The sequence below is a fragment of the Castor canadensis genome, chromosome 15 (assembly GCF_047511655.1).
Source record: "Castor canadensis chromosome 15, mCasCan1.hap1v2, whole genome shotgun sequence".
Taxonomy (NCBI): domain Eukaryota; kingdom Metazoa; phylum Chordata; class Mammalia; order Rodentia; family Castoridae; genus Castor; species Castor canadensis.
In genome coordinates this window covers 78,190,717-78,209,102 of record NC_133400.1, presented here as the reverse complement: position 1 = coordinate 78,209,102, position 18,386 = coordinate 78,190,717, and the positions used below count along the sequence as shown (strand labels likewise).

Genomic DNA, 18,386 nt, shown 5'->3' with positions numbered 1-18,386 from the left:
ATTTGAAATTACATTACTTATGGCTTATCCTACACTAGAATATTATAAGTTACATGAAGGTAGAGGCTTCAGATAGTAATAGTAACCATGTACTTAACAAATATTTGTTTAAAAATTCTGAAGGAGACATTTTAATTTCTTAAATCAGTTAATAGCATAAGTAAATTTTATTTCATGACTTCTCTGTGATTATTTGCTTATTCAGTCTGATTAAGTATTTGGTCATCAGGGTACGAAATGAGTTGTTACATTCTTGTAATCACTATAGTATAATGTTTTGCTATTAGAAGAATTCTAAAACTGCCTTTAATAGTTTATAATAAATTAAGCAAGTATGTTTGAAATTTCAGTGATTGGCAAGTCTTGAGTTTTTTTTAACATATTATAGAAAGTTTTGCCTATTGATAACGAATGTAGTTGAAACGGTTCCCTCTATATTGGAAGGATTCTTGATTATCACTGAAAGTAGCAAAGTGATACTGAGAAATTATAATCAGAGAAGGATAACTGGAAACTAAAGTACTAACAAGTACTAAATAAAGCAGATAGCTGTGATGTGATTCCTGCAGGTATATTACTGCCTCTTCATATTTTGAGTGCTTCCTCTATAAGACTCAATGGTTATACTTGTCCTCTAACAAACTTTTTTATTTATGGAAAACTATATTGCACATGTAGTGCCTTGGCTGTGTCTTGCCCTTGAATCATGAGCAGTTATGTCATTTATAATTCCAATGATGAATTTAGATTGCACTGTAAACAGCAGTTCAAAAGGATAGATGTGACTGTATTTAAAAAAATGTAGAAGAGTAGAGCAAGTTTTATAGAAGGTTTTTGTGTTGCATAAGAAAATGTATCAAAATACTGGTAAGATCTTTTTAACTCTTTTCTGTAGATTCTTAAAATAGGAATTGGGTCACATTTTTCTTTAAATTTCTTTTCAAAAGACTGCAGATTGGGAGCAGTTAATATTTAAGACAAATGTACTGTCATTAAATAGAAATTATAAATTTTTATTTTATGTTACTCGCTATTAGCTATTGATTGTTCATAATGAAAATGTAAATGTATGCTTTGTTATTTAGCCTGTTACAATGTATCTTTGTAGGAAGAAATGAAACCAATGCATGAACATCTAAGTAACTATTAATCATGATCGAAGCTTATTTTTACTCTTAAATTTCTTTTTACTTTTTATTAGTAGATATTCTGCCACTAGCACATTTTTGTATATCTAAAGTAGGGGCTGGGGGCATGGCTCAAGTGGCAGAGCACTACATAGCAAGCATAAGGCCCTGAGTTCAAACCACAGTACTACCAAAAAATATTTTTTAAGGTAAAAAGTAAACATTGTTTTGTATTCACTCAATTTCTCAGTTTCACTATTAACTAATTAAAATCATTGTTTAGGAAGAAATGATACCTGGAATTTATGATAATCTGTTTCTTCATTATGAAAGATATTTTTGAAGTCAATTACTTCTACTTATAATAATTATTTTTTAACAGACTTAGGCCTAGTGATTGTAGAAAGTTGTGAGAAGATAAAAAATTGTTCCTGCTATAAACCTTAAAGACATCTCTGGCAGGCTTTCACAGGTCAGGCCTCTGAGGAGCTCATACAGCTTCTTTGGATGTGAGAAAAAGCAAGTCCTGTGGCCACAGAGCTGTCCACAAGTACCCTCCTGGACCTGCCAGATTGGCCGTTTCGTGAAACATCTGCCAACGATTGGATCTAAACATCTCCAGGCAGAGCAGAGAGTAGGACAGTATGGTCAAGGACACTAGGGAAGGAGTTACAAGGCCTCAGTCAGCAGAAGCATCTAGAAGGTGGGAAGCTTGGGGGACCTGAGTAGATGTTTCTAGGGCATTCTTTTTGGTCTTTAGGGCAGAAAGTATTAGTACCAGAATCCAAGTCATAAGGATGATGATTAAAGCAGGTGATCTAGTTCTTTAGCAGCATTTGTGAGGTGACTAAATCACGCCACTTATAATCTAGAGAAACAATCTATTAGAAGTCTATCCTAAACACCATCAATTGAGTAAAACTACATGAGCAACCACAACTGGGCCTCTGAATGAACAAGCAATCCTAAGGGACGTTGCAAAGTATATTAAGCTGATGTATCCTGGGCAGTTACAGAAGACGTGTATGGAAGATAAGTCTTGAAAAGATAATCAACTTGCAAAATGAAGCTATAATGTTTCTGAAATAACTCTAAGTGTAGTTCAAACTCCTTGAGACATGTCATCCTAAGGAATTTTGCATGGCCTTCTGTCCACTCTTTCAGATCCCACATAGCTGTGGCCTGTCACTATTTCTCCCTGTGTGAGTGCACTTTTAGAAGCCATGAGATCATACAAATTTTAATCTTGGTTCTCACTGCATGGAATATAGCTTTATATCTTGCCAAAAAAGAGGTAAGAAGAGAGAAAGAATATATTCAAATGGATAAAAATCATGGTTTGACAGTATTTTTAATTTATTGGACCTCAAATTGATTTAAGTGCAAAAATGCAAAAGTATGTGACCATTAAAACACACACCCATAATTCTAACAAGTAAAGCTGGTCATTTAGTGTGAGGCAGAAAGGCAGATTTAGTCCTAAAATTTTTACTACTTTTTATACCAACCAATTTTTTATTTTGTAAAATTTAACATTCAGGTCTTTAAAATTTCACACAAACATCTAAGTGCCCTAAAATTGCTATGAATGTACCCTTAAGTGTACTAAAAGAACTCAGGCTTTGGAAGATTTGAATGGTACCTCCATTGCCTTGGGAGAACTTTTTCTGAGCTTCAGTTTACTCGTCTGGGGAGAAACAATTGTTGCTGAGATTAAATGCATCAATCTAGGCACAATACTCAGCAGCTGATAGTCACTTGTCAGACATTTCCAAAGTCATACCTTTTGTAATTATTTGCTATAAATCATGCCATGGACATGGCAAACAATAATCAGGAAGAGAGAAACACACATCTCTTATCTGCATTATTTCCTGTGGTAAGCAGGACTCAGTCACAGTGTTTTCAAAGCACTTTTCACTTTATTGCCTGGATGAGATGCTACATTCCTTGAACTGGTACTTACTAATCTGAAGAATCTGTTCAGCTTTAATCCACAGGTACTGTGTAAATTTTTAATTCTGTGTGTCATAAAAGGGGACACAGAGCAGATGATTTATCCATAACTCTTGAGCTATGTAGCATATGCTCCTTTTTCCTTTTAGGAAAAAGAATCAATTCCTTTTTACCTTGAAGGCCATCAGGGCTTGGTGACACAGGCCTATAATCCCAGCACTTGGGAGGCTGATGCAGGAGGATTGGGAGTTCTAGGTAAACCTTAGGTACGTAGGCCCTATCTTAAAAAAAAGAAAAAAGAAGAAGAAAGAAGGAAGGAAGAAGGAAGAAAGAAGAAAGAAGAAGAACGAGCAACAACAAGAGCACACCCTGTTTTACTTGATACATTTTTGGGGGAAGCAAAAAATGGTGGAATGGTTTGCTTCTACCTCATGTGCCTGATCCTCCACAGCTACAAAACAAATTAGCAAAGGATGCAGGTAGAAGAGACAGCAAAAACAAACTGAAGCTCTGACACTGAGAACGTAGTCCTTAGGACATTGGAGTTGAATGAAAGTGGACTTGAGGGCATTATTGACTCCCGGTCAACCTGTGATGAAATCTAAGCTGGGATTTAAGTATAATTCCACAACAGCCAGCCTTGGAAGTTCCTTATATAGTATCCTTCACAGGGCCTCTGGGCTATCTCTGCATCTATGCCTTCCACCATTCCACCTCACCTTAACCCTCCAGCCAATTGAAGTCTTTCAGATAAACATGGAAGGCCCTGGACATAGAGGGTGGGGGAAAGGACATTTGAACCCAATTCTCAGAGATCACCATTGTCTTTGGTCTTCCATCAGAGCTAGCTTTGTTTCCTCTCAAGGTCCAGAATCCCATGAAGCCTCTGTAAGGCCAAGATTTCTTGGTTTCTATTTATTTTTGCATCTCAAGGGAGAGGAAGAGAGAGAAGGAGGAAGAAAATGGCCACTGGTCTCAAGAATATTCATGCTACAAAAATCAGTTACATTCACCAGTTTTTATGATGGATCAGATCATATCAGAGTGAAATATGAGTTAAATGGACCATGTCCTAAGGCCACAATGCTGGAAAACTACAAAAATCTGGTAGACTTCCAGGTTGAATGGGAATTTCCCTGTGAGAACAAGATTAAGAGCCCTGTATGATGAGATGAAAAATCTCCATGTGGCCTTTGATCATATTGAGACTAGGTCAGAAATGAAGATACAACTTAACACAGATTACATTTGACTGTAAGCAAAATGAATATGGGGAAACCTATTTCTCATACTCCAAGGTATATGAGAGAATATATTGGAGCAAAACACCTTGTATATGCCAGTAATTAATATGATTTAATACCCACGACATGATTCAGGGTTAATTATTTTAGTCTGAAGACTACTTTAGTCTGAGGACAGGGACTGAGCACAAAGAAAATGATTTGTGCTGAACCTTAACAGATGAAGCATAAATCTGGAGAAACATTTATATATAGTATTTATTTTGGCATATAGTAAAACATATTATATGAAAAATGCTACCTTAAAAACTATAAAAATCAAACATGTGATTGTCGTTCTGGGAATAAAACTTATATAAATATAAGAAAATACTGTGATGCTACCGAAGATCTTTCAGTGGTAGAACTACGGGCAATTATGTGTAGATACATACCCACGAAGTTTCCATAGGAAGAGAACAGTCCTTATATCATTAAATATTATAACATTCTGGGTGTGGTGGTGGCCAACTCCTCTAATCCCAGAAATCAGGAAGCTGAGGTAGGACTGAGATCTAGGACAGCCTGGGCTATATAGGAAGACTGTGTCTCAAAAAATCAAAATTGTAATAGATACCAATAATTGGCTTTCAAATATGAAAATCCTCTTTGTTTTGTTTTTGTTTTTTATTCATTTATTCACATGTGCATACATTGTTTGGGTCCTTTCTCCCCACTACCCCCCACCCCCCACCCCACCCCGCCTCCAGGCAGAACCTATTCTGCCCTTATCTCTAATTTTGTTGAGGAAAAGACATAAGCATACTAAGAAAGACACAGCATTTTTGCTGAATTAAGGACAGCTATACAGAGAGATTCCTAGCATTGCTTTCATGTACAAATGTGTTACAACCCAAGTTGATTCATCTCTAACTGATCTGTACACTGGTTCCCGATCCCCTTCTCCTGCTGACCTCTGTCACTTTAAGGTTTCTATATTAGTTCCTCTGGAGTGGGGGCATCAAACGCTTTCATGTTTTGGGTTTTCAGCCTATCCCCATACCTCCCGTATGTGCTCTCCCCTTTTCATGTGAGCCAAGTCCAATAACATTGCTGTATTTGTCCTAGATCTAAAGTCCACATATGAGCGAGAACACACAATATTTGGTCTTCTGAGCCTGGCTAACCTCGCTCAGAATGATGTTCTCTATTTCCATCCATTCACTTGCAAATGATGGGATTTCCTTCTTCTTCATGGCTGAGTAAAATTCCATTGTGTATAAATACCACATTTTCTTGATCCATTCGGCAGTAGTGGAGCATCTTGGCTATTTTGAATACCACTGCAATAAACGTGGGTGTGCAGGTACCTCTGGAGTAACCTGTGTCACAGTCTTTTGGGTATATCCCCAGGAGTGGAATTGCTGGATCATCTGGCAGATCTATGTTTAGATTTTTAAGACGCATCCAAATTTTTTTCCAGAATGGTTGCACTAGCTTGCGTTCCCACCAGCAGTATACAAGGGTTCCTTTTTCCCCACATCCTCACGAACATCTGTTGTCAGTGGTGTTGTTGATGATGGCTATTCTAATAGGGGCGAGGTGGAATCTTAGTGTGGTTTTGATTTGCATTGCCTTAATTGCTATGGATGGTGAGCATTTTTTCATGTGTTTTTTTTGCCATTTGAATTTCTTCTTTTGAGAAAGTTCTGTTTAGTCCAGTTGCCCATTTCTTAATTGGTTCATTGATTTTTGGGAGAGTTTAGTTTCTTAAGTTCCCTGTCTATTCTGGTTATCAGTCCTTTGTGTGGTGTATAGCTGGCAAATATTTTCTCCCACTCTGTGAGTGGTCTCTTCAGTTTAGAGACCATTTCTTTTGTTATACAGAAGCTTTTTAATTTTATGAAGTCCCATTTGTTCATTCTTTCTCTTAGTTCCTGGGCTGCTGGGGTTCTATTGAGGAAGTTCTTGCCTATACCTATTACTTCCAGAGTGTTTCCTGCTCCTTCCTGTACTAACTTCAGAGTTTCAGGTCTGATATTAAGGTCCTTTATCCATTATGAGTTGATACTAGTACAGGGTGATAAACATGGATCTAGTTTCAGTTTCTTACAGACGGATAACCACTATTCCTAGCAACATTTGTTGAAAAGGCTGTCTTTTTGCCATCATGTATTTTTGGCACCTTTGTCAAAAATGAGGTGGGTATAGTTGTGTGGATTCATATCCGGGTCCTCTATTCTGTTCCACTGGTCTTCATGTCTGTTTTTGTGCCAGTACCATGCTGGTTTTATTGCTATTGCTTTGTAATATAGTTTGAATTTGGGTATTGTGATACCTCCTGCATTGCTCTTTTTGCTGAGTATTGCTTTGGCTATTTGCAGTCTCTTGTGTTTCCAAGTGAACTTTATGATAGATTTTTCAATCTCTGTGATGAAAGTCATTGGGATTTTGATGGGAATTGCATTAAACATGTAGATTGCTTTTGGTAGTAGAGGCATTTTTACTATGTTGATTCTGCCAATCCATGAGCATGGGAGATCTTTCCATCTTCAGTATCTTCCTCGATCTCTTTCTTCAGGGGTTTGTAGTTTTCCTTGTAGAGATCATTTACATCCTTTGTTAAGTTTACTCCTAGGTATTTGATTTTTTTTGAGGCTGTTGTAAATGGAATTGTTTCCATATATTCCTTCTCAGTTTGTTCATTGTTGGTGTATAGAAAAGCTAATGATTTTTGTAAGTTGATTTTGTATCCTGCCACCTTGCTATAGCTGTTTATGGTGTCTAGGAGTTTTTGGGTAGTTTTTTGGGTCTTTAAGGTATAGGATCATATCATCTGCAAATAGGGATATTTTGACAGTTTCTTTACCTATTTATATTCCTTTTATTTCTTCTTCTTCCTAATTGCTCTGGCTAGGAATTCCAGTACTATGTTGAAGATGAGTAGGGATAGTGGGCACCCTGATTTTAGGGGAAATGGTTTCAGTTTTTCACTGTTAAGTATGATATTGGCTGTAGGTTTGTCATATATAGCCTTTACAATGTTGAGGTACTTTCCTTCTATTCCTAGTTTTCTTAAAGCTTTTATCATGAAGTGGTGTTGGATCTTGTCGAAAGCATTTTCTGCATCTATTGAGATGATCAAGTGGTTTTTGTCTTTGCTTCTATTGATTTGCTGTATTACATTTATAGATTTGTGTATGTTGAACCACCCCTACATCCCTGGAATGAGTCTGACTTGGTCATGGTGTATGATCTTTCTGATGTGTTGTTGGATTCACTTTGCCATTATTTTATTTATTGAGGATTTTTGCATCAATGTTCATTAAGGAGATAGGCCTATAGTTCTTTTTGGAGGTGTCTGTCAGGTTTGGGGATGAGAGTAATATTGGCTTCATAAAATGAGTTAGGCAGTGTTCTTTCCCTTTCCTTTCGTGAAACAGTTTAAGGAGGGTTGGTATCAGTTCTTCTTTAAAGGTCTGATAGAGTTCAGCAAAGAATCCATCAGGTCCTGGACTTTTCTTTTTTGGGAGACCATTGCTGCTTCAATTTCATTTTGTGTTATAGATCTCTTCAGGTGATTAATATCCTCCTGGTTAATTTTGGATGGTCATAAGTATCTAGAAATCTGTCCATTTCTTCAAGATTTTCAAATTTATTAGAATGCAGGTTCTCAAAGTAGCCTCTGATGATTTCCTGAATTTCCATGGTGTTTGTTGTTATCTCCCTTTTGCATTTCTGATTTTACTGATTTGTGATTTTTCTCTCCTCATTTTAGTCAGTTTTGCAGGGGTCTGTCAATCTTACTTATTTTTTTCAAAGAATCAGCTTTTTGTTTCATTGAGCTGTAGTGTTAGGTCATTGATTTGAGATCTTTCTGTCCTGTTAATATATGCACTCATGGCTATAAACTTTCCTTTTAGGACTGCCTTTGGTGTGTCCCATAGGTTCCGGTAGGTTGTGTTTTCATTTTCATTAACTTCCAGAAACCTTTGAATTTCCTCTTTTATATCATCAATGACCCATTGATCATGAGCAATGTGTTGTTCAGCTTCCAATTGTTTGCATGTTTTTTACTGTTGTTTCTGTTGTTGAGTTCTAGTTTTAATGCATTGTGATCAGATAGAGTGCATGGGATTATTTCTGTTTTCTTATATTTGCTGAGGTTTGCTTTGTGCCCTAAGATATGATCAATTTTGGAGAAGGTTCCATAAGCTGCTGATAAGAATGTATATTGTACATAAATTGGATGAAATATTCTGTAGACATCAGCTATGTCCATTTGACCTACAGTGTGATTGAGTTCTAGAATTTCTTTATTGATTTTTTGTTTGGATGACCTAGCTATTGGCTATGGGGGGGGTATTAAAGTCTCCCACTACCACTGTTTTGGAGTTTATGTATGTTTTTAGGTCCTTCAGAGTATGTTTGATGACATTGGGTACATTGACCTTGGGTGCATATGTCGATAATTGTTATTTCCTTTTGTTGTATTTCCCCTTTTATTAGTATGGAGTGTCCTTCTTTATCTTGTTTGATCAATGTAAGTTTGATGTCTACTTTGTCCAAGATAAGTATTGCTACCCCTGCCTGTTTTCAGGGGCCAGTGCCTTGGTAGAGCTTCTACCAGACTTTCTCCCTCAGCCAGTGCTTGTTTATGTCAATGAGATGGGTCTCCTGTAGGCAGCATATTGTTGGATCTTCCTTTTTAATCCAGTTTGCCAAACAGTGTCTTTTGGTGGGGGAATTAAGTCCATTAACATCCAGTGTTAGTATTGATAGGTATATGATGATTCCTGTCATTTAGTTGTCTTTGTTGTTTAAGGATTTGATTGTGTGCAACTGAATCAATGTTACTCTCTGATTCCTTGTCTTTTCTTCTCCTGTGGTTTGGTACTGGCTGCCCTTTCATGGTTTTGTTTGCTTTCACTTTCTGTGTGCAGAATTCCTTGAAGAATCTTTTGTAGTAGTGGCTTGGTGGTCATATATTGTTTTAGTGTCTGTTTATCATGGAAGACTTTTATTGCTCCATCTATTTTGAATGATAGTTTTAATGGGTAGAGTATCCTAGGGTTGAAGTTATTTTCATTCAGTGCCCAGAAGACCTCACCCCATGCTGTTCTTGCTTTTAAGGTTTCTATTGAGAAATCTGCTGTGATTTTGATGGGTTTACCTTTGTATGTTATTTGTTTTTTCTCTCTTACAGCTTTCAATATTCTTTCCCAATTCTCTGTGCTTGTTGTTTTAATGATAATATGTCATGGGTTAGTTCTATTTTGGTTAAGTCTGTTTGATGTCCTGGAGGCTTTCTGTACCTGAATAGGCATAGTTTTCTTTAGATTTGGGAAATTTTCTGTTATTATTTTGTTGAATATATCACGAATTCCTTTTGCTTGCACCTCTTCTCCTTCTTCAGTGCCTATGATTCTCAGGTTTGGTCTTTTGATGGAGCCGATGAGTTCTTCCATATTCCATTCACAGGTCTTGAGTTTTTCCTTTAATTTCCATTTCATCTTCAAGTTCTGAGATTCTGTCCTCTGCTTGTCCTAGTCTGCTGGAGTGGCCTTCCATTTTGTTTTGTACTTCTGTTTCATTCTTTTTTCTGAGGTTTTCCATATCATGGGTCACTTCCTCTTTAATATTGTCAACTGTCGTCCTTAATTCACTTATCTCTCTATTTATAGTTTTCTCTGTTTCATTTTGGTGTTTATTTAGGGCTCCTATGATTTAATTTATTTGTTTCTGAGTCTTCTTGTATTCTTTATTTTTGGTGTCTTGGAATTTCTTGAGTGTCTCCTGTACGTTTTAGTTGACCTTGTCTAGTATCATCTGTATAAATTCTCATGATTACTTGCAAGATTTCTTCTTTCAGATTGTTCTTGTGGGCTTCATTGGGTTCCTTGTTATACTTTATCTTTGTTTTGTTGGAGTCTGGATCTTGGTGTCTGTTTTCTTCATTTCCCTTTGAATCCTATGCTAATTTATTTTTGGGGGGAGAATGGTTTCCATCCCTTTTTCGTCTTCCCATCATTCCATTTGGTAATGTTTCTGTCCCTGGTCTATGTATAATTTAGTATTAGCTAACTTATAATAGTAAAACTAACTATACCAAGAAAGAAGGAGAAAAAAGAAAAAGAAGGAAAAGGAAAAAAAAAAGGACAACCAAGGAAATCAACAGGGAGATATGGTGGACAGTCAGACAGTGAACAAGACAAATAAACACTTAAAGGAAAGAGGAAGAAGAAAAAAGAAAAAAAATTCCTGGTTCATGAACAGAATTTTAGTCTTAGTTGTTCTGGTGTTACTCCTTTAGCATCCAGTCCTGTTTGTCTGCATCTTCTAGGCAGGTTTGGAGCCAGTGTCTGGTGGTGTTTGAGCCCTCCAGTGGTGGGCAGTGGCCAGTGTGCTGGCAGGTGGTAGCCTGGTGGGCTGGCGAGTGGTGGTCCGGTGGGCCCATGGGGCGGCAGCCTCGCTGTTCTGTGGGGTGTAGGCCTGGTGGCCTGGCAGGTGACAGATCCCTGGCTGGCCTGTGGGGCGGTGGCCTGGCAGACAGTGGCAGCATGGTGGCCCACTTGTTCTTTCAGTATATTGTGGCATGGAGAAGCCTTCCACAAGCTAGTGGTTCAGTGTGCTGAAGTTTCAGCTCTCCCTTGTGCTTTACCTCAGCCAAGACTGTCTCCAGTGTCTCAGCAAGGTCCCTGATTCACGGAGCTCATGCAGTCTGCATCTGTGTCCCAGTTGCCATTTTGGATCCCTCTAAATCTTCTTTTATCTACTATGCCTTTATCCAAAACTTGGTCCTCCTCACCAATTTGAAAAGTGTGGGTGGACTTAGTAACTTCAGAGCTCTAACCCAGACAGCATTCAGCTACAGCAATGAACTGAGGACTACTTGGCAGTGAAGATGATTCTTTTCTATTTTGACTCCTCTTGTTGTCCCTGGAAGATCCAGATGAAGAGCTCACTGAATAGGGAGGAACTATTCAAAAGAAATCCACTTGCCCACAATGTGAAACAAAATGCCAGTTAGAGCAATACCTCTTTTTACCATTTCTGTGCCTATTATTTTTCATATATGGATAAGCATAGATGCATGCATTGCCAATAAAAATCAAATTCTTATCTGAAACAAATATTTATCTGCACATTTTCAAAGCATCAAATAATGAAGGATAGCCTAATTAATGTTATCTTCATGTTATTAATTCATGTTATCTTCATTCACTAGAATGAACTCAGGAAGAAAAATAAAGAATAAAAGGTCATTTCTTTCATAATTCCCTGCAGCAATGAATAATAGTTTATAAAGTCATAACATATATTCCCTGGTACTTTTTTTCTGTCCAAAATATTGTATTGTTAGCAATTATGTCATTAATGATTAATTGAAGTAGATATCTGGAGTAAGGAGGCAGTTTCTACATCTTTTCTCCCAAAATTAAAGAACTGGGGATTTTATTCATGTTTATATTTCCTGATTTCCAGTTGCTTCAAGCCATTACGTTATAAACATGGATTTTAATAGTTGATCTTCACCTGTATTATTTGTAGTGCTTTCCAAAAGAACAGTGGCCTTTTTCTATTTCAGAAATGGGTGGTATATAGCCAAAAGCTATTTTATGCTTTGGGAATATTAACAAACTGTTTTGTGATAAAGAACCAATGAGGGGGGGATAGTTACACACCAGTTTTTTTAGTGCATCTTCGTATTTGAGGGGAAGAAGGGAAAGACACTGTCATATCTTTTCTGATTGTTTTCTCCTTTTTTTCCCTTTAGACAAAACCTGTTGCATTTGCAGTTCGCACAAATGTCAGCTATAGTGCAGCCCATGAAGATGATGTTCCGGTACCAGGCATGGCCATCTCATTTGAGGCAAAAGATTTTCTGCATGTTAAAGAAGTAAGGAAAAAAATGTCAATTTCTGTCAGTATGATTTTTCACCTTGAAACTTCATTTACTGCTGTGAAATAGCAGTGCATCTAGCTTTAGTTGTATAATATACACCCTAAGTCAGTAACTCTCAACCTTTCCTGATATAAATATACATTTTGAAAGCAGAAAAGAATCAGAGGCTTCTGGCAATAACTTCAGGGCTCCCTTGGGCTCTGTGGCCCAGAATCTGGGAACTATTAGAAAAGATGATCCTTTTTTCTGCTTAACCTGTACTTTCTCTTTCAATGTTTAACCTTTGACTAGGTGTAGTTTTTCCTAATGTCTGAAGCCTAGCTGGGTGGGGAAGGTTTAATAATAACTAGAATTCATGACTCCTGCCTTGGCTGACAATGTCTAGTCTCACACTAATAGTGCCCTTTTCTCTCATTAGATGCTAAATTTCTGCTATGGAAGACAAAATGATAGGAATTAGAGCCAATGAAGCAAGAAACAGATATCAAGAAAATTCCTTTTCCTCCAAGCCATAAGTCTTTATTTTTCTGTTAATGATATAATCTGTAAATTGGAAACATTCACCTTTAATTAAATCTTGTTAGGAATCATCATGTATCAAATGTCTGTGCTGTGTGGAACACCATACTGAGTGACAGAAATTCCTGCTGCATAACATTCTTAGTGAATGCACACGAGGTTGTCTTGAACCTGGAGTGATTTACAATTAAAGCACTTTCATCTAGGTATGACCTGTCATAGGAAGCATATGGAAATTTAACTATCAATGCACTAAAGGCTATAGATTGAAGGAGGTGATGACTGCCAATTAAAAGACCCTACCATTTGAGGAACTTGGAGTATGGTTCAAGTGAGAACACTTGCCTAGTATGTGCAAGGCCCTGGGTTTAATTTTCAATACAACATACACACACAAAAGAGAGACTGCCACTTCAGTAACTTCTAGACTTTTAGAAAGAGATGTGAAATGTTGACTACATAAGAAAGATAGAAAAAGTTTTTAGAATTACTGGTGTGCCTAAAATCTCACTTAAATTAACACATGGTCTCCTCTTGATGGCCAATACTTAGAGGAGGATCTCTTTCTACCATGGAAAAGAAAACAATGAGTATTTCTCTTTGAAGTGTTCAAGAGCAGACTTGCTCAGTTGAGGAAAAAATGGACTCAAATTATACAGATTCAAGATCAATATTTTACCTGCCAGAAATAAATTGTCAACTCATAAAGGAGAGTCACCTGTGAACACTAAATTACATAAGTATAACACTGTTTACACAAAGGCAAATTTAGCTGTGACACAAAATATTTCAGTAAATTTCAGTTTTTGTCTTTCATTATTAGTAGTTCTGATTAATCTCATTGCACAGGGAGAGAGCTCTGTAACACTTCCTACTTCCCAATGGTCTTCCCAATGGAAAGGGTGTTCAATCTTTGAACCCAAACAGCTGGTCCTGCTCAGTGTTTCAGCAGCAGCTGTGATAGAATTCAGCCTTGTCCTAAAGGCAGCATCAGAAAAAAGGAAGCACAGAGCCTTAACTGACTGCCAAGTACACCCAATATATTTTTGCTCATCTATGTCAAAACCATGAACCCAAGGATTTCTTGAGTTCTGGTATTTGAGGCATAGGTCAATGTCACTGGCACATTTCTTTGCAGTAAAAATAGGCAATGTGGAAGAAGATGATTCAAACATTTGAACTTCTGCATGCTGACTTTAATATTTTTGATTTTGTGTTTAGAAGTTTAATAATGACTGGTGGATAGGCCGATTGGTTAAAGAAGGCTGTGAAATCGGATTCATTCCAAGCCCAGTCAAACTAGAAAACATGAGGCTACAACATGAACAGAGAGCCAAGCAAGGGAAATTCTACTCCAGGTATGAGAAAAATGTCAAGTGTTTGTGTAATAATTCAGATTATACCATCATTTGGGTCCTGTTGCTTGCTGTATTCTACAGTCTTCATTATCCATTAAGAAGTAGACTGGTCATATTGTTTATGATTAGCATCACAACTCTTGCATTTAAAAAACTTCTTCCCCAGCATCTAATTTTCATCCCATTGGAGAGAGAATAAAATTAATTATGATCATTAATGAAAATATCTAAAGTCATAAAGTATTAAATTCTAGCTTCACTGCAGAGGAAATTCTGAAGTATTAACCACTGCTGAAAATTCTCGGGGACACAGAGCAGCCAGGGTGACTAATCCCAGTGTTTTCAGCTGCCTATCATGGTAGGGAGATGTTTTAGAGATGATAGTCTCAGAAATCATGGTAAATAGCAATTCTTGTCATCTGTTAGTTTCATTTTCACCTGAGAAAATTCATTTTTCAGTTCTGTTCACTGTTATGCATGCAAGAGATACTAAGTGTGAAACAAGTTAAAATTGCCTTTGTAGATAGCAATTAGATGAGGTCTGTAGTAGGCTGGGTCTGAATAAGCATTCTTAGTAGGCTTAATGTCATTTACCCTTCACTAACAGACACGCTAGGAGGGCTACTCAACCATGCAGTGAATTTCAAATTGAACCCTAGGCAGACAAGGCCAAGGACATGGTTATTCCCCGTGTGAAAGGATGGGACATAGGCAAGATTTTTCCTTCGACATTTCTGTTCTCTCTGGCTTGTATCTTAGTGGTTTATATGATGATGCAAATACCTTTGTCAGTGATAATATTTTAATGTGAACAAGATTTTTTTTAAGTGCCGAATGAAACAGAATAGGCTTTACGGTTTTGAATACCCATTTCTCATTAAATAGTATTATATAATTATCAAGCCCATAACATAATTTACTGTTAAAAAAAAATGTGTTACCTTTTCTTAGAGCCAGTATACTTTTTCCTTTCTTTTTATTGATGGTTTTTGTACCATCTCTTGACCTGTGCTTTTGCCTATGTATATAAAACTACTTTTACTTGTTTCCATAGTTTCTCATGCTTAAAATTTTTTGAAGACATAATCAGAATCTACCAGTGTTCTGAAACTGATAAATTATAAAAATTGACAGAAATCAAAGGCAATAAAATTAGGGACACAGCTTTAAAACCTGGCATTTTTATAGAATTAAAAGTTAAGCACAAATATGTATCCTGAACATTTTGGTTATTAGCAATGTTGGTCACAATTTTACACAACTCAAGTAGTATTATGACTATTAAAATTAAAAAAGAATGTAAAACAAACCCATGCTTCAAATGAAATTAGACTTAGTACTTTATAAATAAAACAAATATTCTGGAAAAAATGTTTTGGTCTTAGTAATAAGTGTCCTTGTATAACTACCAGAAGTTGCTTCTGTAAGTACCACTTTTTATTAACTTTATATACTGTCTGGTGCCCTTATGAAATACAAGGAAGTATCTCTCAAGAAGCTTAAAAAGATAGGGAGCACTCCTGATAATTGTTTAATAAAAGTTTCTAATGTTTGTTTTATGCATTAAAATAATAGAATAGTAGCAATAAAATCCATCTGGTTACTGATAGAACTTACATTTACTTAAGTAAATATTGCTCTCTGATGAAAATTCCTTCAGCTAGACCCTGACCCATCCCTGATAAACACTGAGCAGTGAAGTCACATTGCCCAAATTCCATGTCACCCTTTTAAGATGTTCCTTGACTTCTTTACATGTGAATGGGCCAATTTGTAATATTTTTTCAGCATTCTTGCATACTGGTTAAAACCATAAATGCTGTGGTTCTAATATTAACTCCAAATTTTCTAAGACACAGTCAAAAATCTTCTGTCAAAGTTTAGAATTTGGTAGTTCTGAAGTGTATGCTCTTCAAAACATTCTTAAATTATTAACCAAGTTTAATCCTCCATGTTAATCATGCTTAAGAAATGTTCTGGCTACAGTTTGCTGATTAAATCATAACATACTCTATTTTCAAGTTTCTTCTTGTGTCTTAAAGGTTAGCAAACTTGTGTATTGCTGCATTTTTCTTTGACAGGCTGCCATGAAAGCTTGAGTACTCTCTCTTCGTTTACTAAAAATAATCAAATTAATAATAGTTCTGGAACCAAACAAAAAGGAAACACTGAGTTTGGGTCTATATATCTCCTCAGAGAGCATGTAAAATAAAAAGCAGAGGAAATTTCTTCTGTTTAGCCAGCTGTAATGTGGTCAAAGAACTTGAGGTCTGCAAAAATTATCCTAGTATTCTTCCATTCTTTTAGGGCCTTTTAAAATTAAGCAGAGACTAAAATTAAAAACAAAACCTATCAACATCACTGTTTCAAGCACTCCAGGAATCTCCACTGGTAAATTACTGTTTGCTTCCATGTACAAAAGATCCTTTTGAAGTTCAATAAAAATACAATGAATTATATTTATTGAGGAGGATGAATGTTTTAGGATCTGAAAAGTGTCAGATTTAATATGAATTTTTGCTTTACTCCAGTAAATCAGGAGGAAATTCATCATCCAGTTTGGGTGACATAGTACCTAGTTCCAGAAAATCTACACCTCCATCATCTGGTAAGTAGGCATCAAATGCTAGACACCACATGTTGCATTTCATGCTTTCTCAGTCTTATCTACTTTTGTGAATTTACACACACCACGTGGCTCAGTTTCCCCACAAATGTTGAAATGTACCAGAAATAAAACTGCCCTTATGGAGTTAAGGAATTCGGAGAAGATTTTGCTGAATTTGAGGAAAGAAGAAAAAGGAAGTATGTCAATGTGTTTACTCTAGGTGCCGTAGAAAATCTAAGTGATGAATGTAAATTTTTATCCCTAGTCCCCACCATGGTACTCACCATGTCACCACTACCACAGTGGAATGTGAAGCATAGACTTCAATGTTAAAGAAAAAGAGAAGTAGGATTCAAACTTTAGAAAAGGGAGGAACAGAGAATCGAAGATGGAGTGGCTAGCCTGCCATGAGATGTATCAGTCAGGGGCCGGCCTTGGAAGACATGCAATGCATAGAAATTGAACAACAACAAAACCATAAACACACTTGTGGGAGGAGTGACTACTGCCTGCCTGCACCAAGCAATGGATTCATTCTGGGAGTTGCTAGATAAAATAAAGGACATGCGGTTAAATTTGAGTTTTAGGCAAATAGCAAATAATTTTAGTACAGATACATATTTTCACAGGACATATGCTAAAAGTTGATAAGACATACACTGAAAATTTACATGAAATTCAAGTTTAACTGCCTTTATTTGTTAACTCTGGCAGCTCTGCTATTTTGTGTGAAACCTAGCACTGTACATAAAAGCTTCTTAGTGTGATCGCCCATGATCGGTGTCATAGTTTGCTAGCAGATGTAATTTAGAGTCAGAGTAAAATCGTAAGGACTGGCTGCTACAGCATCACAGCAAAATACTCTGTGTGATTTCTAGGAAGCCAGAAATGAAGAGATCCAAAAGAATTGTGCACCTATGGAAAAATTAAGGATTTATTTGCACTATGACTACTGTATCTTAACAATAGGATTCATCCATTACTAATAATCACACCTAATTCCTGACTGTTGACAGCTTTTAGAAACAAAAGACTTAGCGAAAACTATAGAATTTTTTAAATGAGCAAAATCTGTACACAATAAAAAATAAATTGGTTTTGGATACATATTTATTTTAAAAACTATGATCTTATAACTTGCAGTAATTCTATGCTGCTCAAAGTTAGGTAAAATGTGTGCTTGAAGTGAAAATCAAAGCCCTTGTAGCTACTACGTGAGGCTTTATTTTCTCTGATCATTGCGGAGTAGGTATTCCCTGAATGCACAGAAGAAAGGAGCCTAGCCATGCTCTTTTTCAATACATGTGAAGTTGAAGGAATTCCTATATCACCCTTACACATTTCCTGTAGATCTTAAAGACTATTTCAGGGATGCCTGAGGACTATAATTAGGTTCCTAAAGTAGAAAAATGCTACCTCGCATCTGCTTCTGTAAATCAGTAAGAGTCTTCCATTTCTTGTAACCATAGAGGAATAGAATGAAAAGAGGCATATGCATTTTTAGAGAATGAGTTGGTCTATACCTAAAATAACCTTTCATTTTGTGGTCATATGTTTATCATTACTATAACTAAAGCTCCATAAAGAGTTTAATGTAATAAAATATGACTTAAACACACTAAAGTTTTAAACAGATACAGGATTTTGGAATAACGTCCCTGAATACCCAGAATAGAAAACATTCATGAC

The 18,386-nt window shown here is 36.5% G+C and overlaps 1 protein-coding gene across 16 annotated transcripts in view; it reads left to right on the top strand.

The window, feature by feature from the left end:
- The window catches only part of Cacnb2 (calcium voltage-gated channel auxiliary subunit beta 2), a 345,042-nt gene that overhangs the window by 296,504 nt on the left and 30,152 nt on the right, over positions 1-18,386 (top strand). For all 16 annotated transcript variants that reach the window (XM_074056573.1, XM_074056563.1, XM_074056562.1 and 13 more), the window contains 3 exons: positions 12,084-12,206; positions 13,953-14,089; positions 16,621-16,697. In XM_074056573.1, the coding sequence (XP_073912674.1) occupies positions 12,084-12,206; positions 13,953-14,089; positions 16,621-16,697 (337 nt within the window). The remainder of the gene's footprint in view (positions 1-12,083; positions 12,207-13,952; positions 14,090-16,620; positions 16,698-18,386) is intronic.